This window comes from Rhopalosiphum maidis, chromosome 4 (genome assembly GCF_003676215.2).
Source record: "Rhopalosiphum maidis isolate BTI-1 chromosome 4, ASM367621v3, whole genome shotgun sequence".
NCBI classification, from domain to species: Eukaryota; Metazoa; Arthropoda; class Insecta; order Hemiptera; family Aphididae; genus Rhopalosiphum; species Rhopalosiphum maidis.
The window spans coordinates 19,785,440-19,811,992 of NC_040880.1; the positions used below are offsets into that span (position 1 = coordinate 19,785,440).

The 26,553-nt window shown below is 36.6% G+C and overlaps 1 protein-coding gene across 2 annotated transcripts in view; it reads left to right on the forward strand.

Moving 5' to 3' along the window:
• The first annotated feature begins 5,581 nt into the window (after window positions 1-5,581).
• LOC113550432 (zinc finger protein 395-like) overlaps window positions 5,582-26,553 on the forward strand; it is a 31,872-nt gene continuing 10,900 nt past the window's right edge. For both annotated transcript variants that reach the window (XM_026952253.1, XM_026952254.1), the window contains exons 1-4: window positions 5,582-6,499; window positions 8,568-8,725; window positions 12,142-12,311; window positions 16,634-16,845. In XM_026952253.1, coding sequence (XP_026808054.1) covers window positions 6,125-6,499; window positions 8,568-8,725; window positions 12,142-12,311; window positions 16,634-16,845 — 915 coding nt within the window. In that variant the 5' untranslated portion in view covers window positions 5,582-6,124. The remainder of the gene's footprint in view (window positions 6,500-8,567; window positions 8,726-12,141; window positions 12,312-16,633; window positions 16,846-26,553) is intronic.

Here is a 26,553-nt window from a genome sequence, read left to right on the forward strand (position 1 = left end):
AGACGCGCGCTGCACAATGTTTTCACCGTGCGAACCGCCGTCGTCGCTGCTGTTTCGCGTTAGCGGCACGAAGACCGGCCGGCCGGCCGGCTGACGGACAGGGCGGTGGGTCGGCGCGCGGGCTAGCGTATACCTGCGGAAAGCGCGTGCGCGCGAGTCCGTATGTGCGCCATGCGCGCGCGCTGAGTCGATGCCGAAGTGGGTCAACCAATGTAAACACGGTGCCGAGGTCACCACAGACTCCCCTCGCGCCCGGCCGTTTGCCACTGCCGCCGGTCGTGCTGAAAGTTGTGTTTACGCGTGTCAGCTGAGCTGCCATCGAGGGCCGGCCGGCCGGCGAAGCGCACATCATAATAATATAATATGTAGAGAACAAATAATACGCACGCACAACCGACCGGCGCAACAACATTTTTGGCATCGTTATTTACCGCTTAACTTTATTGTTGAAATTCGCATCGCACACACGTCGTACACATAATATTGCACATACTATTATTATATTATTATAATATGTCGCAGTGCAATGCGTTTTAAAAGGCGTCACCGATGATGGTCGCTGCTTTTTGCGGTTAAGCGAATACAACATTTTCACTTTCCACGCTTCTCTGCCAACGAATTTTCGCGTAGAGTTATGACAATAATTTTAAAGGCGTACATGCAGCGCATAAACACCTTTTTAAAATATTTCTTTATAAATATCTGCGTTTAGGTGCGTTTTTCGTCCGTTTCGTTTACGTACCCGACTCACGTCGTTGTAAAATAATTTTATGGTAATATATCATTATATTTAAATATAATATTATCGTTGCCGTTTTACTTGCCGTGGCTCTTTTGACCCGTTTGCAAATCACATAAAACCCGGTCACGACGGACATTTTGCTCTCGCTCTGACCGCGAAAAGTGGGTCATTTCGGTGCTCGGTGGTCGGTCTTACGTCTATTACGTTACTCGGCACTGTATGTTTATACATATATACATATTATATATATTTACACTACACAGATGTTAAGATGTAATACTGTTTAATGCATACACATATAGAGACGAAATAGACGAATTATACGCGTATTATTGTATGTCGGTCACGATGTTGGTGTATACAAATATTATGTTATACATGCGTATATTTGAATCCAAGACGACAAAAAGACAACAACGAAGAAAAATGTTTTAAACATCCTAAAATTCAAAGTTTACTTACTGACGCGTATCAGTTAAATATTTTTAATAGGTTGTTATTGATTCGTATTTATCATGTATACATTATGTTATCAAGGACATAAAAAACTGTAAAGCGGTTAGCGGGACGCTTCTTCCTCATTCCCCCAAAAACTGTGATAGATATGCCAGTACACTGTAAACATAATTTAATTATTGTCACAGCAATCATAATATTGAATACAAGAATACTTAATTGATCAATAAACTTATAAATTTATTAGAACTCAAAATGACTCGGGAAGGGTTAATTTCTCCAACCTCTCTTTCCATTAAATTCGATAGTTATTTCTTATTATGTATATATATATACCATATTCGTATATACATTCATTATTACGTGATGTATGAATCGAACAATATTAAACGTGATCGATGTACGCGAATAATTAATAAAGAGATTTAAGGAGATATAAGTACCCAAAAAAACAAAAACAAACAACTGCGCAGAATATTTTTAACATTCAAGTTTTTTCGCTCATAATATTATATGAGTAGGTATTATGTAAAAAATGTATTATTATTGTGTAGACATAATATATATCGCAGATCCAATGAAAACGTGTTGGACGCAGTGACTACCACGGCTTGTATTATAATATATCGTATAGATACGGTATATACACCGTATTATTGCGTGAACTTGAACTATACTCTATGTACTGACACTTACCGCTTACCAAAGGTTGCAAAATTGATTTTTATGAAACGTAAAAGAAATGACAAAATACTATAGAGACATCTCATAACAGCTAATTTTCGGATATCTATATTATATGTGTTAATTACATTATATATTTATCACTTATTATTGTAAAAATAATATATGTTTCTATTATGCGCGTTAGACCTGTTGTGTATACGGATCTCTTATTCGTATACTAAGACACACACAAACACAGCAATGTTTCTATAAAATGTATAAAATTACACTGTTTTTGTTCGATACGGGGTAAACGAGATTCCAAATCAGAATTTTTCTAGAAAAAAATCTAACACTATACCAATAGGCAATAGCCTTAGAATGTTTGTTACGCGAACCGTGTAATATCATATATATAATATGTATGTGTGTAGTGCTTTTAGAATCAGTAACACAATGAGCATTGTCGATACAATATAACGATGTATATATAGTTTGCGTGTCGTTGATGGAAAGCTTTAAGACAAAAAAAAAAAAAATACAAAATTATTTAAAAGCCACATTGTGTTGTTGGGTTTCACCTTAATTTGGGTGGGGACTTAATTACACCTTATACTACGGGTTCAAAGCGCATTACGAAAATACAATCGTTAAAAGTATAGATTTAGATTGTTTCCTAGGTGTAAATTTCGAAATAAATTAGTAGCATAGAGACTATAACATAATATATACCGACTGTATCTAAAATAAATAAATGTTATTTTATAGTTTGATTTTTGTAATTTTACGATAGTAAATATCACAAAAGATGAATCGCGAGATGATTATATTGTTGTTTGTATTACATTATACAAACAAGGATAAATTATGCTTGTCTAATGGCAATGCCAAAAGTCAAAACATTAAAAACATCAATCATTTTTTTATCAGCTATTGTCAATGCAAAAACCGTGTTGTATTTTTTTTCATTTATCGTTGTATCTAAATGTATATTTATTTTTATTTAATTTAATTTGGTTAACTATAATAAATTTAGTAATTATTAAATTTATGTATCAACCAATATTCCCTACTTTTATAGGATTTAGATGTTTTAAAATATTATTGTGTTATAAAATAGATGCATTAGTGTATTTAGAGGAGTGCTATTACGTTATAGGTGGAGTTTTAAATTAGGTATAATCATTGAACTAACATTTTCATTTTATTTTATTTTATTTACATATCACACATAAATGTAAATATATACATTATACATATTATTGAGAATATTATCCTTTCTATTATATTTATATTTACCATATGTATAGTTTTTTTCTTATTAAAATAAATGATTTTTAAATATAATGATTAGAGCAAGAAATTAGGTTGAAATAATTTTTAAACTTAACACTTAAATTGGCAATTAAAAAAAGAGATTAATCTATAACTGTTTATAGTTTTGAATAGTAAAGGTTTTTTTTTTTAATAAAAGAATTATAAAAAAAATAATGATAGATATATATATTATTCATATCATAGATTTTTTAAAATTGATTTAAATTGTTGGATAGAAGAATAATTCACCTAATAATTTTATAATAATTTATAATGGAAGTTTACAGGAATAGGTTCACGATGTAGGTAATATAATTTAGAAGATCTAAATAATATGTTTAATATATAAAATAATTTATTATATTGAACATTTTGAATTATAGTTAACTTTATTTAAATGTTATATAAGTTTTTTTTTTTATTTTAACAACCTTTTACTTTTCATGCAAAATAATGAAATTATGCATGTATTTTTTTATTTTATAATAATTTTAATAATATGTATTATTTATCGGTATTATGCTCGTTATTATAGCATTGCAAAATTGAATATAAACGTTAATTCAATAAAGCGTACGTAACTGAATATTATGTAGAAAAAATTAATCTAAATTCAAACTTTTTTTTATGATTGCTTGTTTCTTATGCATTATTTTCCAAGTAAAGATATAATTAAGCACAACGATTTGTTTTAGTAATACATTATTTGACTTTGATCAGTTTGATCATCCAAACACGAATTTAATGTAACATATACCTACTTAAAAAATTGCAATAATGAAAAGCGATTGTTGTAACATAACCAAATATTTTCTTTATTAATTGTCTGGTAGATTTTCTAGAAAAGTGTTTTTAGGAGTTCTAGGTCACTTTTTACGGCCAGGTAAAACTTTAGATTGCAGAACGCGGACACTTTATAGGTACTATTATATTGTATATACACAAAGTATACATAATACATATAATATAAATAAGTCTGAAGTCATGACCAATTTTATTAAAAATGTTATTAAGTTTAAATTTTATTTGGTAAATCTAAGTATCTTCTAAATTTCTATGAATCATATAGAACCAGTAAGTACCTACTATACGTATATAAATATTGTATTTTTATTTCTTAATTGTATATACGTTCAAAGAACTATAGTATATTTCTTATTGTTAAAAATATTTTTTTTTTCAACAAAATAATATATTGAGTACATGTACTTTACTTTACTTTATTATAGGTAAGTACTACTTATATATTATTCAAAATAAGTATTTTTGTGAACATTTTTGTTAGGGTTTTTAAAATCTAATGATTAAAAAGAACTGATTTTGACTTGTAGTAAATTAACTATATTTTATAACGTTTGTAATTTACTTTTTATTTTATATTATATATACTTACTACTTAGTTATATAACTATAGACATTAATATATACTTTATGTATATAATAATACATAGTGTCCACATTCTTAAACTTAAATTTTTATCCAACCGTACAAAGTGTCCGCGTTATGCAGTTTTAACAAAGGAGTATGGACCGTACAAAATGACCGTTTACCGTTTTGCAGAGGTAGGCATAGTCTTAGATGTTTTTATTGCCTTTTTTGACGATATCGTAATGAAGTTTTCCTTTGATTTTATTTAGGTTGTTGTAATGTTGTGGTAGTTTGTTTATTGGTTAATTATCCATGTTGATAGCCGATATAGGTAGGGCAAACCAGAGTCATTGTAGTGCAATTGTTTACTTCGCATTAACTAAAGAGGGCTTTATGAGTGCTATTCTCAGATATATAATTTATTAATACGTCATGCTCCTACCTGCAACTGCGCAACCTAAATAAATAAATTATACCTATATAAATATTATATTATTGTGTATTATGTATTATACAGAAATGCAGAATGCAATCCATATAATATAATAGTAATATTTTTATTATCATGTTGTACGTTTCAAGTAACTGACTTACATATATAACTATATAAGTATTAATGTGTATTACATAAAATAATACAATACACAATTATTATTATTGTTGGAAATACCAATGACGACGCAAATAAAAAATAAACCTTCTTTAATACGAGGGCGATGACGTCATTAATATGTGAACCGAAAGCGTAATATTTGTAATATTACGCCGGCCGCGACTGCGCTCGCGACCGAATCAAAAGCCAATACGGATTTGTGGACAAAAACAAATGTCTAATTTATAAATTAAACGTCAGAAAATCGGTGTTGATTTCCTTTGTGAACGAGAAGCGGATTCAGGATACGCGTCGTAATAATAATAACAAAGTACGAGTGTGGAACACAAAACCGGGTCGATAGGGTACGGTAAATTGGTATCACTGCGCGGATACCGGCAACCGGCATTGTCAGCTGTGGCGTTGAACATTTGTGCCAAACCACGTACATAGTTCCGTTTTACGCCTTGCCGAAGCCGGTAGTCCATCGCTGTTCTGCAGTTTGGCACTTCGGCCTCAAATCGCCGATTGTTATTGTTTTTGTTATCGTCGTCGTTTTCCCCGTTGATCGGGTGTGTTCCGTGTGAAATCAAATTCGCCAAAAAAAAAAAAAAAACATTCGCGCGAAAACAATTTGAAAAAAATCGCCGCTAAAAAACTTTATCGTTTTTTTTTTTTAAGATACAAAATCGGTGTTATTTTAAAATCGCAAATATAAATTAATTACTAATAATATATATTTACATAACTTTTTTTTCCCTAATATTTTTTGATCGATCAAAATGTGTTGTTACAATTTCGCGAATCGGTATGACGGTGGGGTGAGTGTCGACTGATATTGGACGAGAGTGACCGGTACATATATTATTTTGTGTTTTATTTTCCCTACCCGTTACTTTAGATCGCGCTAACGCGCGATAAACTATATCAATCAATCACGTCGTACCATACCGCCAAGCTGGACGCTTCATTCGCGATCCCGATGCGTCACAGGAACGGGTTGATAGCTGGCGCCGGAAAACGGCTGGCCAAGCGGTCCATCATCGGGACGCGCGTCTGCGCGCCGTCCGGCGACGACGGAAAGTTGTGCGCCGGAATAATCGCCGCGGTCAAGACGGCTGCGGACGGCTCCGAGACCGGATATTCAATTCGGTTCGACGACGGAACCGGCGGCCGCCGGGAATACCGGGCCACCGAGCTGGTGGGCCCCGGTTTCCAGACCCTGTCCGACCTCCGACTGATGGCCGGTCAGCGGGTGTACATCACATTCAACGGTCGCGAGATATCCGGTGACGTGGTCGTCCACAGACCGGACACTGAAGAAGTCCGCGTTTCCATCATGCCGCACGGGCACGAAGTGAGTAGACTATAACAGCGTTTATGTTTTTTATGTCTATTATAGTATTTTAATTGTAAATTATCGATTTTGCACAATACCCATTTCAATGAAGTAAAAGTCATTTACACGGGGCTGTGTAAAAACGATCGTATTACCAAGCGGAAGCGATTCGACTCGTTAGCGGTTTACGTTTAGTGGCGGCGGGACGGCTCGTATGTTTGGCGCCAAAACGGATATGTTTTCTTTCAGTCTCGGTCGCTCCCCCCCGGCCCGCGTCTACTGCCCGTTGTACTTGTTGCCGGCCGGCCGGCGCTAGTACACGGCTGACCGTGCGATTTTAATGCGTCCCGTGATTAATAACAAGTAACAGCCGAGTGTCGTCTTATTATTACGATGTAGCCTACACGTCGTTACCTGCACACGGAACTCCGGAATATTTTCGTGGCTTGCGTACGCAGCAGTTTTCCGCGTAGGCACGCCAATTTCACCGGGTTGGCGGCGGTTACGATATGCATGCGCGGGCGACACGGTTGCCAACCTACCGTCGAGGCCGGCCGGTTGAGATCAGCGTTTGTTGTTTTTTAAATATTCATACGAAGTATCCATCGTACGGGACCCGATACGTGTCAGACCATACACGGCCAGGGAATATCTTTCTCGACTTTGTGGTCCTGCCACAGCTGGCAAGTGGTAGCAGCTGCTCAACGGGGTCGAAACCCCTCCTCACCTGCGGCATTTATGGAATTTCGGTTTTGCAATCCCTTCGACACCCAGGCGTCGTCCGGTTAAAGCGTAACTGTTTTTGACGACGTACCAGTATCTGATTTTCTAAAAACCAATAGAACTGGGTTTTCCAAGAATCATTGATGCAAAAAAAATTTCTCGCGCGTCATTTGGCGTAGGTGGCGTGTTACGGAAACTTTTCTCAAGTCAGTGTTGAAATCGAATTTTGAAATAATATGTTATTTAAATAATTATATTATAATTTATAATATTATATTTATTTAAATGTGGCGTCCGCGGATCGCTGCTGGTTCCGTTCACTGCGCAGTTGAAACCTGTTGGGTGAACGGGATGCAGTACGAGAGGTGGGGCTCCTAAGACTCCTTACTTTCTACCTCATTTTTATTATTATTATTTTTACATCACAAGTTGCCGCCGCGATGTGTGTATAACAATAATAATATTATATATACTATACAATAAAATATACCTTTCTCCTAGTGTACGCGAGTTGCAGCGTGCGACATTCCGTTGTAACGATTTGGCGAAAGGATATCGTAATTGCGTCAAATTCGCCCCCCTCTCACAACGCCTCCGCCACAGCTACACGTTTCTGTGTACCACTTGGTGGCTTAAAACTCATAACCACAATTAGCTCGTACGCGGGGATGCATGGTTTACAGAGGTGGGAAAAGTTCGTAGATAACGCACGTTATCGGAACTTGAGCAATAAACTGTGTGCATTATTTAATATTTACTGTTTAGCATTTTATTATGATTAACCGATTAGAAGGCGCTATATTTATGTGATTATTTTTATTTATTAATATATATGTATAAAACAAACAATAATGCATAAATGCGTTGTGCTTGACCTTGACTTTGCCGCGGCGTGTGCGCGACCGATATCGCAGGCTTGATTTACAATTCGGGTCATCGAGTCGGGCCATAAGAAAATTGCATAAACCACACTTGAGTGTTTTCTTATAATTTGCATCATTGTGGTAACCGGTTGCAAGTATGAAAACAATTTCGAACCTTGAGTTAAAATAGAAACATCCACTGAAAACACGTCTCATTTTACTTCCTTATAATTTTATGAAAAATACATTTATTTCATATGTGTGAACTTTGAGACATAGGTGTATGTGTAAACATGCATTTCACCGATTTCACAAGGAAGCGAACCGGTCTCGCGGGCGGAGTGAAAGCATCGCTACTATTTATAAGTTGATTAAATGTGAGGTACATAATTACCGGTGGTTACCTGCAGCAAATGATGCATTTTTGATAATAGACACCCCTGTCCCTTACCGAATGCAATTTATTTACAACCAACATTTACCGTTATTTTCTTTTATAGGGGTCTATCGAAGTAATAAAGAAATTGGATGACGTTCGCGTGTTAGAATCCAGGAAATCAGCTCGACTAATGGATCAGGATACAGATTTCGCTAGGTTGGCAGACATGTCGGACAGGAAACGTAGTTCATCCTCTCAGAATGCTATTGAAATCAGCGGGTAAGTTTTTGTTAATAAAAAATAAGATAGATTATCATTTTTAAATTGATTTTTCTTATTTATATTGCATTGTAGTTTGATTTACATCTTTTTTATGTTAACCTTTGGTTTGTTGATAATATTACAACAGGGCATAACGATTAGAGTAAACAAAGTTCTTTTAGGCATTTATAAGTTTATTATGGTTCTGTATGGTTCGATAGCCGCGTTATAATGAGGACAACATAATATATTCGTAGATAACGCCGAGATAAAAAATGTACATAAAGGTTTAGACGAAGACAATAGAACAGTTCAATAGCCCGAAAATATCTTTAAACATTATCGTTATAATAGTAGGTACAACATTTCATTTCTGAATTCTCTTAGTCATATAAATGATAGGTGCCAGGATCCCTGACACTCGTTTGAGGCATGATGAATTTACACTTATTTAGTATTTACTATTTTGGCACTGTGTCATATTTGTTAATCAGGCATCAGTTTTCATTATAAATAGAAAATTATTGATGGTATAGCACTTGTATAATAGTACATTTTAGGTATTCAAGTAAAAAAATAAAATTGTTTTACTTTATTGAAAAATAATAAAAATAGTCCGGTATAGACGGTATAGTAGTATGTAATGTCGTAAATATAAAATGTAAACATGAAATTGTTTTGATAGAGCGTGCGATGTGTGGGCTTATCGTATGAATTTGATATATCGTTTTTTGTTTGTTGTATGATAATATTATACATATTATATACTACAATAATAATGTTAGTATGAGTGAAAAAGGATAACACAAAAGAAAAGGGCGGGTGACACGAAAATGAAAATGATCTGCTCTGCAGGCAGTTACGGTATTTGGCACGGTGTTTTCTCTCGTTATACAGGCGGGTTGTTGGTCTTAAGTTTATTTCTCCGCTGAATTCTCATTTCTATATGCGTGGGACGAAGAAAAATATTTTACGTCTTCAAATTAGTTCCCGTCGCAAGCAGTCGGTTTTCGATAATACAATAACATCGGTGGTACGCTGCCGCTCGACACATATGCATATTACTATTTGCTTTTACTCAACGGACGGGTTACTAGTATATAAAAAAAAATATGCATTGATAGAGTTCCGGTTCTGAGACTGCATAATTTTTCGTTAAAAAATGATTCTATCCCGTTCTCCGACATTGACTGCATATTGGTCTCGCAGAATCCGCGCAAGTGTGTATCGACATGCATACGCCCAAACGATACAAACGCGACGTAATATTTTTTGATTGCAAATAGGTGTACACAGTACACACTTCTATATTATAAATGGTGGTCCCCCTTCGCGTGATGCAAATTGTGTCCGGGAGACCTTGTTGTGTGTTCCATCGTAAAACCGTATTTCAGATTATTAAAACATGCATGTATTTTGGGCGGTAACTGAGACACGGAGAGGAGGTGTATAGTAACGAAAAAAAAAACATAATAAAAAGAAATAGCGGCCCTCGGATCAGCTGGTTTTTTTTTATTCAAGGTCGGTTGACATACGGACGACCTTGCCATGTTGCCGATGTGCTACTGCTGTAAGCCGGTAAATCATTTAGAACCGGTGCACTGTCGGTACTTGTGTCGCAAATATATATTCATACACAGCGTTATAGTAGATATAGTGTTAGGTATATAGTACATCATGTCATCATAAATACACTATATAGGTTCACACATGCCGAATACGGTACACCATCGTATCGTAAAAGGCCTGCGTCCTTGTCATAGCTTGTAGGTCCATTAAATAATATACCAGTCGATTCAATAATATTGATCAGCGTATTTTTTTTATGAAACAACAAAATGAATCATATATACTTGGTACGAGTGTACGACATACATGCAAAAAAAGTGTAACGGAATTTTAGTTACCTTTATAAGATGTATTATATATATTATTATATATTTTTATTTATTTTTATACTATAATACGAATTAATAAATTAATTTATATTATGCATCATATACACTTATATAAAATACTTATATTAAGCGGTGAAGTGAAAAACAAATTCGGCGGGTTTTACCGACATTTTTTTTTAAAATACAAATGCCAATCGCGACGTCGAGTGAAAAAATAAACCGTACCCTAGGTCGCGGCCTTTATATGATCAGTGTTATGAAATCTGGTAATTTCACTGCATGCATACGCGTACACGAATTAAAAACAATCAAGTTCAATAGGATTTCGCAAGGTTGTTGGCGTCGCAGGTGCATGGAGTGCGAACACGAGACAAGATTTTTAAAGAATATGTACGTACACATACATAATAGTGTGGGTTACACCAACGACCATGAATGAGAGTCAAACTGCTGACGGTTGTTATTGTATTTTTGGCCTACTTATTGCTTTTTTCAGTCACGTCGGGCGTGGTGATATCCGAGAAAATTGTCTTCGTTTAACATTGTTGTATTGTTATTGGTTTTTTCAATATATTATATTATATATATATATATACGTCCCGGAACACTTTGGGACCGGCACACAGCGGGGATTTAATTAGTATACAAATATATGTATATAAATTTACTATTTGCGGATAATAATTGCGCAAATAAAATCACTCGGCCATTACGTTAAGTTACGCAATAATGGTGGTTTATTTACATAGGTATAATGTATATCATAATATATGTTATGTGTACACTACAGTGTATCGATCAATGGTAATATCTGTACGGAGTACGGATGTTATGATTGTAACTTATGTGCTTGCTTATATATATATTTCTATGGTTGTTGTTTGCATTTAACTTATCGATTGCATATTTGCATATGTAATGCAGAAGAATAAAATTACCTTGATAGTGATCAACATTTTAATAGTTTTTTTTCTGTATAGAAATCTGGTTGGTATGTCGAGCAATACTACTTGTATTACTTGCAGTAGGGATACAATATAAAAAATTAGAATATAGATACTCAATACAATTTATCAAAATTAAAAAATTAAATTACCTTAGCCCGAATCAAGAACAACATAATAGTTTGATTTATAATACTGAAGAGTTTAGAATACAAGTGAAGATAATGGCTACATAATATATTTATAATAATATTAATATATTAGTTTAAATTTAAACCTCGATTTAAACCTTGGTAGTAATTATTAGAATTAAAATAAACCCTCACTTGTTACCTAGTTCCGTCATCCTTGATATGTTTAAAAATAGAATTTTTACATCAGGTGTGAATCCAGTTGTTTGCCCTGACCTTCCACCATATTCTGGTAGAGGCTAAAGTCTTAAAATGAAATCAAAATGTGGTTGTTATTGAAGAATTTTCGTTGATTTACTCTATATTGTAATGTTTAATAACGAACAGCGCTTAATTCTGCACAAATATTAAAGTTTAACATGAAAATTAAAATTTATAATTTTTCTGATTTGTTTATGCAGGTCCCGAAAACGTCGGCCCAGTAGTAGCCAAGATCAGGATGAATCCCGTGAAGAGGAAATGAAAGACGAAGACGACGATAATGAACCAAAAGAGGAAGAAATGACAGAGTGCACTGCGGCCTTGGTGTTGATGAGTTTGTCATGCAGTCCCCACTCGCCGTCCATACAAGGTCGGTATTTGAATTAAGTGCACTTTTTTGCAACGACTATGTCAGTATATTTTTCGTAATCGTGTACGAAGCAAAATAAAATCGCTATTGTTTTCGATTCCGTGTAATATTACTCGTTACATATCATACGGGCACTTTCACCCGAATCCGTTTATGTTTTTTTGCGCGTTCTGGGACATGAGAAAACCCAATGGAAATCTCTGGTAAAACGGTCGCAGTAGGTAACTCGACCCGGATTATAGAGCGGGGGGTTGCCGATTGCGCACAGCGATAAAATAGTAATACAGTCGCTTGCTATATATATATTTATATGCATCAATAGAGGGAGGAGTGATATTTTTGTATATAATATTATATATTGTACACGATATGGAGGGAAGTCGATACGCGGGATTTCACTTTCAGTCATGCTCTGCAACGTCCTTTCTCCACGGTTTCACAATGCAACAATATCGCCGTGTCCATAAAAAACCTAAATATTCATTTACTTGATTTACGTTTTTAAAAATGACAGCCGTTGTAGTGCTATGTATCGTATATATTATACAATATAGAGGATGGAGCGCAATAATAATATTATTTTAATACTATGCATGTATAATGGCAATATTATCGCGCTTATTGCATATGGTAAAGGTGTCCGTGGCAAATGACTCCGCGCTTCAGGTGTTACAGGGTGGCACGCCGGCTACACGTAATGGTTACATATATTTAATATATAATATACATATTTGGGTATACAGTTGTATTACCTACGCACAGGAAGCTACAACATGCAATCAACGCCGTTTCGTTGGCCGCCCACTATATACAATATATATACCATGTATGTGTTTCAGGGATGCCTTTGTGGTTTGTGCATGTTTTTGTTTTTCGTTTTACGGTGCATTGACACCGCCGCAGTCGCACACTACCGCGGCATATACCTATATTATGAAAAAATAATAATAATATGTACTTTAACCGGCGGCGGTACGTTGACCTCTGATTTGACCATTGCTGCACCGGTGTATACACGGTGTACCTATATAATATGCATAATATACCTATACATAATAATAATATATGGGTGGTACAGGTGTAGGTATATAATGCATTATTATACTGCAGTAGCGACTAGCTAAGAAAAACCGCGTTTATAATATATATACGCGCCGAACGCGAAAACCGTAATTGCAACGTCCGTCGTCGAATATAATATTATGTATTTCACGTAATGTGTGTGTGCATATAACGGGGCACTTGGCCGCGCGTCTAATTATTAAACGATCCGGTCGTCGTCGTATAGTGTATAGTGGTGTATAAATTATAACGGCCGGCGACGCGTATAAAACTCGACCGGGCTCGGTCGTTATACGTACACGCTGCACTTCTCTTTATACACACTTCTCGCCGTCACCGACGCGTAAATCAGAGTTCCTTCGAGACTTGTCGAATTTCGTACCGCACTCGATTAGTTTTTAACGTTAAAGCACTTGACCCCCGCCCCCCGTACATACCTACCCGTATACGACTCGTATACATAATAATATGTATATGTGTACCTATTATATAATAATATATGGAGTCGAGTTTGCGGTTTTCGTTTCGTCGCATCGTCAATATTTTTTCATTATTTATAAATAATATATGCATCGATCGTTTTATTTTTAAAATGCCACGCTCGCCACCGGATCTGGGCACGGTCCGGCCAACGCCACCATCTGGCGCGTTTGGAGCTCTTATCACCGCTTAGCCGCCGCCGTCCCGTTACTCAACCACAACAACAACAACAACAACAATAATAATAATAATTCTCCAACGCGTTTATATTATTATATTATGTAGAGAGTTGCCCAACTGTGGCCTAGATAGGATAATGGTAAAAGTGAAAAGCCAGCTTTCTATGCAGCGCGCGCTGTACCTCCGCGGTGGCCCGCCTCGCGCGCTCGGGTACGTGTTTTATGTGGCGCATTTCGTAACCGGGACGCAGTGTTAAGGCCGCGAAGCGCGCGCGCCTGGCGCGGCGTAACCGCTCTCGCGCGCTCCTGCTGCACCGGTCGGCCCGACCCGCCCCGCCAACGCGCGCGAGCGGTGCGAAACGCCCGACATTGGACTCGACAAGGACGACCCGTGCTCGGAAACTGTGTCGCCGGCCGGCGCGCGTGACACATAACATTCGCCGAAACGGCAGACGTATGTTACGCGCACACGCGCGCGTCGTGTTGAATTATTATGTTATGATAAAATTATTAACAAAACCCCCTTCCTCCTGACCGCCCGACGAATATCATAGTTTCCAGACTTATAGGTAATAGGTGTACGTTTATGTGAGTCATTGAATAGTTGAAAATATGTTGAACGTGTATATGTGCTGCGTGTGTGACGCATCCGTCGTTTCCCCCGATTACTCTATTAACATACGACAAAGAATGCGCGAAACGATTAAACGACGAGTAGAAAGAATTCGTCCAAAAAACCCGGTTTAAATAACACTCATCATCGTTATTATATAATACGACCTCAAGATGCGTGCGTGTAGCTTTGATCTCATACGCGTCGGAGGAAACCGAAACAGTTATTTTATAACCAGAAACAGTGTTGTATAACGTTCACCATAATGCACCACTATGCTTTGTCTCCACACCCGTGTACAGTGTTCATATATAGTAGAGGTACACGACGACGTTGCGCAATGAACTTCTAAATTTTTTCTATCTGGTGAATATTGTTTTCACGACCTAAAATGGTATACCTACCTATATTATGATATTATACATAATATTACGATGTACTGTATTTACGTGTGCAGTGGCAATGGAAAATTTGTGCACAGAACAAGGTTGATAAACTCCCTACTCCGCACTCCCGTCATCCTGAAAGACCATGTTCGTGACTGATCATTGGGGAAAAATATAATGGAAACCTAACTAAGAAGTATATATTTTATAGACAAAATCAAATTCAACCAGTCGTCAATATTCCTATAGTATTAATGTAATTAGTGTGTATATGATATCCGAACAACATTCGAAATGTAGGGTTTCAATATATTATTATTTGCATATTATAATTTTTTATTTTTCAATTCGATGAACTCTGTCGTCTTCTATAAAGATTCAACATTGGATTATATAGTATTCAATATTAATTTACGAGATAACAATGTAATTGCGTATACAACTCTTGCGGTAGGTATATCTATAAAATATAGTATATACAACGTCGTATCTTGTGTGTATATTGACGAAACATTTTGTTATTAATCAATTCTCATCATTATGCTGCACGTGCTTAATAAATAGTGCATTAACAACCGATATATTTACACGTTTTTACTGCATTATCACCACATGCATTATTCGCATACTTATTAATATAGCTGCAACTCATAAATTCAATATTATAATACTTTAATGAGATTAATTTGATCGTATTAGAACTTGTCCAATAAGAAATATAACATTATGTATCAAACACTCGATCGTTCGACCGTTATCTAATGACGACCTATATACAAGATTTTTCAGATGTTTATGCATGGGCATCGCGTAAAACGCTCACGGATTATTCCAACTTTGCTGATTTTAATCAGGAAATCGAGAATTGCATGTCGTCGACTTCGTTATTATTATATTACAATATTTGTATAGTACATAATATTAAAATCACGTCATCGTTGACGTCCATCACGTACGAAATGCGTGCGGTACGATTGTACGTATATATAATGCATACAATAACTATCGTTAGACAAATATCAAATAAATTTTGATTGTTTGAAATATTAAGAAGGCTTAAAAACAAAAACTAATAATAAAAAAAATAACAGTGAAATTCACGTTCGCGCTCACACAAGGACGAATCGTTGTTGTGCGTGCGAACCGACATACGCACACGCACTTACGCACAGTTGCACAAACACACGAATTTTTAATAATAACATACGTACCTATACGTCGTGTTTTTTATCATTATTATTCAACTCGCTTCGACCGACTACGACGATTCACCATCTGACGACAGCAGCAGTTAACCGCCGCCCCCGCGTACCGGTACGAGAGCGTCATTCGATGACGTCACATCAGGGCCGCCTACGAGCTTATTTTCGGGCGGCAACGGCTGGCGTTTGCGTGGGGGCCCGCGAGCGTCCGCCCGTCACTCGGTCTCTGCGAATTTTCTTGCGCTCGCTCATCCCTCCGCCCCGCGTCTTACCGTCCCGTTCGCCACGATTGTAATATTATTATACTCGACATTTTTGACGCGCTAAGAGTGCTATTTTTGATATTTCCACGTTTTTTTTTTTTTAAATTACAAATATGTTTTTTGTATGTTATACACAGGACGCATTACGCGCTGCCAACAACCCGAGTCACTGTCCACCAGCCCGTCCACATCCAGCGAAGGAGCTTTTTCGTGTCGCAGCTCGCCGTCACCACCGCTTAGCGAATCTAGCTCCTCGGCCGCCTGGAGCGGACGCGGCTTGCCTTCGGTCGTTGATGAGGGCATCGGTCTGACCGACGACGATTTTGAAGACGTGCCCAAGCGAAAGAAGGTCAGTAGCACATATTACAATGAAAATAAATAATTATTAGTATAATATATTATAATAAAGTTAAAAATTATTGTTTCGGCCGGTTAAACGGTTCAATTGTGGTGTTTCACATATTATTATTATCATAATATCTCAATTGAAAATTAAAGTATCGAAAAAAAACCGTTGTTTATAAACAGACTAGTTGACAAAAAGTGTGTATATTTGCATTTAGAATTATATGCGAATATGCTTAGGTCAGCGATACAATAAAGTTAGTTAATTAGTTAAATTAAGTTAGTTACAATAAAGTTTGTTCCAAAAAATGTTTTCATCGTATAATATTATGACGTGTCCCGGATTTCATCGAGAAAACAGAAAATTCTATATATCTTGCCCGTCGAAATTAAATTTCACGTCAATATGACTGTGCTCGGTATATTACGATGTATGGTTTAGAATAATTGCTCTGATAGCCATCATCATCGTCCATCCGTATATACACGCGCGGACCGTCATTATATATTTCCTCCTTTCTAAAATGCGCCTGAATATGTTTATATTATTGTATGTACTATTATTATATTAACATCGCGTTAATTTGAACGCAAAGAGATAATATGTGAAATATAAAACTAATAAAACGGATACGCCCCTGTCAGCTTGTTAAAAAACCGCTCTTTGTTTTTTTTCGCATGCTGATTCTAGTATTAGCTAGTGTAGGTATTATTTTGTTTAATTATTTTTTATTCAATAGCTAGAATTTTCTAGGTGTAGGTATATAATAATAATAATTACGGTAGTGCTGTAGGTTTTTTTCCCCGAAAGTGCGCTGATCCGTTAGTAATAGATATCTATACTACAATTTGCAGTTGAACGCTACAAGCCGTGACGATAATTTTAATTTGTTAACTTTATTCTCTCGTGAACTGTTTACCCACCCGGCCACCCCACACTACACGAAAGCAGTCATAAATCATTGCCTAAAGGCAAATAAATGTATTTTTTAAACAATTATCATCGTACTAGGATAAAAAATTAAAGTTTATTATTTAATCAATTTGACAATATTAATAACTTTTTCTACTCAGTTAAAAACCTCAAGCCGGTATTTAGTTTGTGAATCATACAATATTATTATCGTATCTTTTAAAAGTATTTCTCACTAAGTACGTAAAGTTATTCTTTTTATTATTGAAATAACAGCAAATAGTTATTTGTTTATAATAATACTTAGTGTTTGTATAAAATATTATATTTTATGTTAAACATTAATGATTGTTTTGTGTACAAATAATAATTAACTTATTTAATTAGATAATAATGTGTTATAGACTAGTTTAAACATAACCAATTCATATTTTGATGTATTAAGTATCAATAACATTAAATAAAGCTTTTTTTAAAATGCAATACCTACCTTCGGCGTTCAAGTGTCAAGTCTAAACAACCATGATGTTGTGTATCTCTTTTAAAAATTAAATATATATTAATATAATAATTATACTAAGATATATAATTGCTTGAGCAATATTATATAAGTATAAAACACCTGTGATCCAAACTGTGTATTGGTAAGGAAAACATCGATAAAACATTCCTGGAACACATCATACAAACTATGCATCCTACAATATGCATCATACTCGATATTAATCAATTCCCTTTTTAACAGTTGCGACAAAACTAATGTATAATAATATATTATCAGTTGAAAAATTATTCGAAAAGACAACTTTCATGCTGTAGCTGCCGATGAAATCATTTTCCTCGTGATGTTTATTAATATTTTGATAAACGGACGATTGATAAAAATTTAAAATTAGGATTCTAATCAAAGGAGAAAGTGAGAGGTATCCTTACGTTTATACAATCGCTCGTTAAAAGAATGCGAACGTGTACATAATATAATGGCCACAACGAGAGAGGCGTATCATAATACGCATAAAGTTATACTTGGAAATATGAAATATGCGTTGAAGTACGTACTCGATTTGTTCAAAAAATTTTACTGCAATATGCATCCCAGGTACAGCACTATGCTGCTATTGTAGTATTATCTTTGATACACGGATAACATTTTACATAAGCAAAAAAATTGTGACGTGCATTGCAAGGACGCGGGATGGCAGTAGGTCGAACGCTTTCTCATCCCAAAATTTGCCACGTTAGCCGCCTTAATTATTGTGGTATAAAATATTATAATGGTTTGCATTTCCGATGGCTAATGGTGTGTGTGTCGGGTTATACCTTCCACGTTCATTTATTTATGTATAATAATATGTATAAGTATGTCGTTGTGGGCTTATTTTCCACTGCCGAGTTATATATACAAGTCGCTTTTACAAGAGTAATAATAGGTACTAATAATTTATATCCTCCGGTCGCTGGAGGGATTGGTAGTGGTTGGCTTTGTGTCTGGGTATTCCACCCTGACAAGACCGGTTTTATTTTTTTAAATATCTGCTCCATTGGTCTTAGAACGCTCCCCCCGCCAAAACAGCTGTTCACGATTTCGAATTACAACACAATAGCTTAAAATTCTTTTTAAACTCGTCATTATCTTCCCTCTTTGGAAAATCTCTGCGTAAATAATAAATATAAAATAAAAATAAAATAAATAATTTATTGTGAGCGTGTGTGCACCGACTGACAATGAAGTGGTGGTGAAGGGGATTCTGGAGTGTCAGATTGCATGCTGCAACGTGTGTCATAAAGTCCTTGGATATGTCGGTTCCATGTAATTTTTTTCTTTTTGTTGCAACTTTGGCCTTGCAATTTTCGCAACTGCACTAGCGGAGGTGCACGTGCGCATTACGCTTTTATTATTGTTATTGTTATTTTATATTTATACGCTTGTACGTATTTATAATCCTTGCCCTTCTAATTTTAACGAAATAGAATAATCCAATATATAATAGTATCAAAAAAAAAAAAAAAAATTACGTTGCATAGTAAAATTTTTTGTCCTTCGAAACATTGTATTTTAGTGGTTTCGTAACGGGAACAAGTGGTCAACCAAAAATTCCGATTGTCGTCGGTCGTTTTACACGCTTTTTTTATTATAAATCTGTTGATTGTCGATTCTATATCTAAAAAACTGCACGCATCAACTGCCACACCGCGATTATGGCACTACAGCAGTGATAATTTTTGCGGTATGTCTTAAGTCCAAAAGTTCGATTCGTTTCATTGCACATATACGTGTGGGAACGGTTATCCCGCTAAGCGATATTTCGCTATAATAACTGGGTCAAAAATTGCGTTCCAACTACTGTGCCATACATGTAACATATTATCATAAAGTGTATAGACTTAATAATATTGTTTTTTAACAAATTCGATTCTTCGACGATGACAGTGTTATAATGTGAACACTCTTGTTTACTGTTTACTGCGCTGGAATTTGTTGTATATATAGTCGCTGGCAGTACAATATCATTATATCCTGTTTGCTAGCGATCGCATTGGATTTGCGGACAACAGTAACAATATTATATGTTGGAGAACCGGTCGCGCCTCGCTCTAACAAAGGATGCCAAAACGGCCTTGGCGTAAAAAAGTGCAATGAAATGCGCGACACGTGCCACGTCCGTAGCGCGCGTCATCCGTGCGAAATTTCTCGCAATGCATTTCCCTCGTACGTGGCCCACGGACGTTGTCGTCGCCCTGTCCCCCTACTCGGCCGATGTTCGGCACTGGTATATTAACCATTACTTCTACTGTTATTACCGCGATGGCGTCTCTTCTCTCTCTTTGTCACTGTTCAATCTATACCAGCTGTGGAGGAGGAGGAGGAAACGAGTGGTCGTATTATGGCGGCGAGGCGGAGGTGACACGACGGAGGAATAATAAGGGGCCCCTTTTGCGCACGCCCGGGAATGTTCTTTGTTCCGTCGGCGGTGCACGTGGAGCGAAGACCAGCACGTGTGTACAAGAGGGTGGATGGCGCGGGGCGTGCGCGCTGGTCCGCGTCGCAATACCATAACAACGCGGCCATAAAGTATAAGCGGCCGAGCGAGCGAGCGAGCGGAATAGCGTTCGCGCGCGCGCACTCACACTTGTTGTGACAAAGGAAAAATGGCGTTTTCTCTCTCTTTGTTCGGGATATAACAACAACAACAAAAATCGCTGTACGGTGGAAACGCCGTCAAACTGCCGCCAATTCCAAAATAGGGGGAGGAGCACAGTGGTCGAAATTGAAATCGGCAAAGTAAACGCGAAATATCGTTTACATCAAACTGTCGTCCGAAAATCGATTACAAATCTTATTAAAAGCAATCGAACCGGTACACATCTACGTCCAACGGTTATGATGATGATGATGATGATGATGATGATGATGATAACAATAATGGTAATAATATTAATAATGTGCGTTTGAAATGTAACGTGCGATAGATAACAATAACGGGATTCGCGCGATGCGTGCTGCTGCGTATGCGCGGTATCGATCATTGCCGGCCGGCAACTCAAGAACACACGTGTCCCCCGCGCGCGCGCCTGCCGCTCATCCTACCGCGTCGTCACCTTCTACGCGCCGCCGTCCGTAGGCCGACCGCCGGTGCACCGGGTCCGGCACCAAATTAATAATTTTACGACGCAAAAAAACAACGCATCTCCTCTCCGGCGGACCGATCACATTCGGAAAACCCCGCATCATAGGCCGTGACGCAACCGTTGTTTGTCGTCGTAGTCGTTGTCGTTGTTGTTGTTATTGTTGTTGTTAGTGACCGAACGTTGTAAATTATATGATAAACATACAATATGCCCACGCATTGCCGGCGGGCGGCGGTGGCCGGCAACTGCCGATGCCGCCATCACCTCACGCGTTGTTCCGGCCCGGTTGAATTATCGAAACCGTAAAATTCGCCGCCGAGAGGTTAACAACACCGGCGATGATTCAAATAGACTGAAAAAATAATAATAAGAAAATCATCGCGTGTATGCAGTATGTACTGCTATTCTATAACGGAATATCCATCGCTCTACAACTACACACTCCGACGACGATGAACAGTGGCTATTCGTTGAAACCTTAAACCCACGACCCGACAACCCGCCACCGAGGGTTAGGGATGATGATTCTGGCGCTGTCCATAAAAAAAACATGAACATTTTACCATCGGAACCGTATTGTTTTAATCACGCTGGAAACAATACATTGTTGGAATTGTATTTTAATTGAATTCACATCACTTTGGAGTTTGGAATCATAATCCATTATAAATATATTATGTCGGAATTGAGTTTGCTCTAAAACTTATTTTCATGGGAAATATTTCGTTGGAAATGTTTTTATGATGGGTTTACCGTATACAGTGCGAATACTTTTCCAAGTAAACACTTTTTTAAGCTAATACTATTCTGATAAAATACGTTTTATATAAGTACGATTTCAAATTAGTTATTGCCAACGGTTTTATTTTCAAACGTACCTATCTGTACGTTTTCGACTTTTTTGAGTAAACACTTTTGAAATTAAATGTGTTTCCAGGCAAATAGATTTCAAACAACAAAAATTCTCAAATAAATTCAGTTTGGAAAAAAACATTTAGACCAATCGTTTTCCAACAAAATATAGCCCTCCATGTCGGGAAAAGTGCATAAAATACAGCCCTTATGCGTTTTAATACATTTTTCCTGTAGTGCAGTTTACTTGGTTTGAACGTAGTTTATTTGATTTTAGCTCTACTATGGTCGAGCGGTAACTCTAGTGGCTTGCGGACGCGTGTTAATTACTTTTTTTAAGGCGAAGGTGAACGTCCCAGGGTCGTGTACCTATACACAAGGTATTACGTATGTAGAAAGCAAAACGTAACGACCCAATAATCGATTTAATATCGTTTTTAAATGGTCCGTTTACTTAGTGTTCTTCGAATCGTAATGTCATGTCGTATATTCAATTTATTCGTCCACGTATACACACATGTCATACCTACGGGTATATTACATATATATATATAATAATATTTGTAGATACAATTTTAACGAATACGATTTTATTTTCGTCGGCCCGTTCAACTTCTATAAATATCCACATAATAATATTATGCGCGTGTATATTACATATTGTGTAACAATAACAATAATAATAATAATAAAAATAATAATAAATAATGTTCTTCGCGATCTCGTCGTAGTCGTGTCCTGTCCTCGTGGACGTCGTCGTTCAGTCGTTGTCGCCGTCGTTGCCGGCGGCTCTGGAGTTTCTTGAACTTGTGTGTCTACGTGCGTGTGTGTGCGTAAAACGTTGTTGTAGGGATTGAACGCAATATCTAGAGAGGCCGATGCAACACCGGGATACACCGTCGGGTTCGGCGACCCCGTGCCGCCGATGACTGTGCTCGCTCTCTCCCCCTCCTAGAACTCTGACGCCGCCGCCCCCGTGTGCGTGTTGTTTATATTTTATTTTCACCATCTATCTACGCTCAATAATACTATTATAATATCCGTTTCGCATAATACCGTATTATTGTTATTTTTTTTTATTATTATTATTATTATTATTATTATTATTATTATTGCTATCATTATCAATAATATTATTATGTACGGTCTTTCCGTGTGTCGGACGCGAATACGGAAACGAACCGCGAATATCTCACGTTTGATAAACGGAGCGATATCGAGAGAGAGTTACAACACGAAACGACATCGTGTGTCATGCACACGAACAGTCGTACACACTCGTCGGTAGTTGTGACAATTATTATTGTTTGTAGCAATAATCATTATCGCAACAATTATTATGACCATTATTATTGTAATGAATGTTGTGACGACCGTTGGGGCACTACCACCATTAACCGGTCATTACACGGTCGGACCGTCGTGCGCATGCGCGCATCGTTGGGGTAAGAACCGTCTGCGGCGGTACGAGAGTCCGGTGACCTCTTCTTCCCACCGGTTGCTCAAGGACGTCACACGTCCCGGGTGTAACGCACTCTCGAGCGCACCCCTGTCGCCGCCGACACACACGACGCGATATTTATATAATGTTATGTTATTATTGTGTCTTCCTACGAACCCGTCCGACGGACGGTCGAGCGTGGCTTAGGCACTCGTCGCGGTCGTTTGTTGGGTTCTCTCGGCGTCGTATTTCTGATTTCTGTATACGCGTCGGCCTGTCGTCGTTTTCTCAGTATCCTTTCCCCCGTCGCCGATCCTAATTTCACGTATATACGATTTCCGTCCACCTCTGTAGGTGTAACGTTTTTTTTCTTCCCCGAATTCAAATCGCGTTAATATACGTTTTCCTCGGTACACTTACACGTCTTTCGGGTCACATAATACCTAACATAAAAGTATCATTGTTATCACTTCACACATTGCACTTGCACACAATATAATTTTACACTATAATATTATACATCGTATTATTTATTTTCATTGAACAGCACACGGCGCTATTGCGTTGCGTTTTCCTTAGGGTCTTATCGATTGTACGTGCTGCAGTGTGAAGGGAGCTCGGCACCGGGTTGTGTGTTCTCATATCGTCGTCGTGGAGCGTATATTTTATGTATAATCCGAAAATAAGAGGGATTCGCTCCGGGCGTATTGCGACGCAGTAGAATTACAAACGTATAGAATAGGGTTTTTTTTTCCACCCGATAAGAGGAAGGCGTACGTCGTCCGAAATCGGTGACGTTTTATGTATACAACAACTGGTGTTTAAACCTTTTGTCTGCGGGCGGTCCCACGCGGGATAGACGTGTTTTTTTATCCATTCTTCAAAACGCGGTTTGCTCTAAGTCACTTTTTGTCGACGACGAAAAGATTTTATCGTTCCATTGTAATGTATAAAATTCGTGTAATTTCAGTTAATAGTAATCGACCCCCACTTATCATCCTCCACGCGCGTACATTTGTGGGTGTCATAATAATTCGATCGAAAATCGAAATATTTCTCGAGGCCCGGCTTCGGCAATCTTTTCTATAATCTATTGCCAACGGACAATACTGAGCTGTCACAGAAGTCGAAAAAGAATCAAAACGCATCAGGAAATCAGTATTATTTTTGGCACGTTTATATGTATTTTTTTTTTTTGTCATTGGTTAAATGATCCGAGTTACTGCTATTATACAACTATGTGTTTATAAATAACCCGTCTGTTTAATGTTAGTATGTTTAGAATATTAGTTTATTAACTATATCAATTCCGGCAACACGTCCGACCGAGTTACTCTACAAACAATGTTCATTCTAAATCTTGTATAAACGTTCTCTTGGTACACTCGTTTAGTCGTATTATTGTTAAACTGTGTATTCCACCATGCTATCGGTTTATTTAAGATGATTATAATGATGTGTTGATGTTAGCATGTGCTTAACTACACTGATTAGTGATTTATTTACACTACATAATATTTTGTATATACATATTGATAGTATATAGAAGTACAGGGAGAACTGTTATAATTTATCGATTAAAGATGATAAAATAAAATATTTATGTGTCTCGATAATGAATATGAACAAAGAAAATACGATTAAGAGCAGAGACAATTTCGTTTTTATAATATTATTATCTAAGTTTGACTATTGTTTTACTAAATAACAATATTGTCGTTACACAATTATGTGGTTGGTACGGTATTCGAAAACCTGATGCAGTATATTGACCATTATCGCTTAAATCGCCACAAGGCCGATCTATATGACGATATATATGTTTTTCAGTTTATCGATGGCGTTGTATGGACGAGTCACAACTTTCACGAATTTGAATCTAAACTCTATAGACGTACTATATTACTACTATGTTGATTGCAACATTATTTTAATACTTCGGCCAGGATTTATTCAAAATTGTTTTTTATGTATATAAATAATAATATATTGATAGTGCATCTCACTCCTACGTTTATATTTTTAGTATTTTTCTCAGTCTCGCCGTCGTTCGTCTGTGTTCACATAATATCAGACAGCTACCGTTTTTATTATTTTATGCAATTATAATGTCGCGTGAGTGTACTATATTGATGGCCTAATGACATTGAAAAAAAATTCTCATTATAGAAGTACTTAATGTACAACACAAGCCGGCTGTGAAAAAGCTAAATAGAAACAGTTCACTAGAAGTTGGAAAAAGGTTATCGTTGGCCGATATTATTAATAAACTTTTATGAAAAATGATTACATAATAAATTTAATAAAAACCATTTTGCATAAAGTGTTTTGTTTTTTACTTTTAGTTCGTATTTGTAACAACAGAAAATATATATTCAATAGGTACCTTTATGTTCGCGCATTATCGTCAACAGCTTATAAATACTATGCGGAAAAAATTCTTGTGCAATTTAATTTCTGTCCTTGTAAACGATCTTGTTAATTTTGTACTCGATTGCGTACAGATTAAATACTCGTTCCTTTTTTTCGTGTGATTTTTAAATATTAATTGCTCATTATTATTGGTGTAAAGTCTCAGTTAGGTCGTAACGACCTACCTTTAGAAATCGTGTATTGACTAATAGAAATCTGCAACATTCTGTCGTTTGGTGGCTTGATTCGTTTGGCAGTCGTGAAAAGAATAATAATAATAAAAATTCTCGAACAAGTAAAAAAAACCGTTATTGTATTATATAGTTGCATAAGTTATGCATTTCTTTTGTGTACAAATAATATACTGTATGCGACAAATTACTGCGATGGTTGATAACAGTTTTGTGTTGTACGCGAGGTGTATAATTATGTATAGGTATTAGAATATTATATACTGTGTTTTT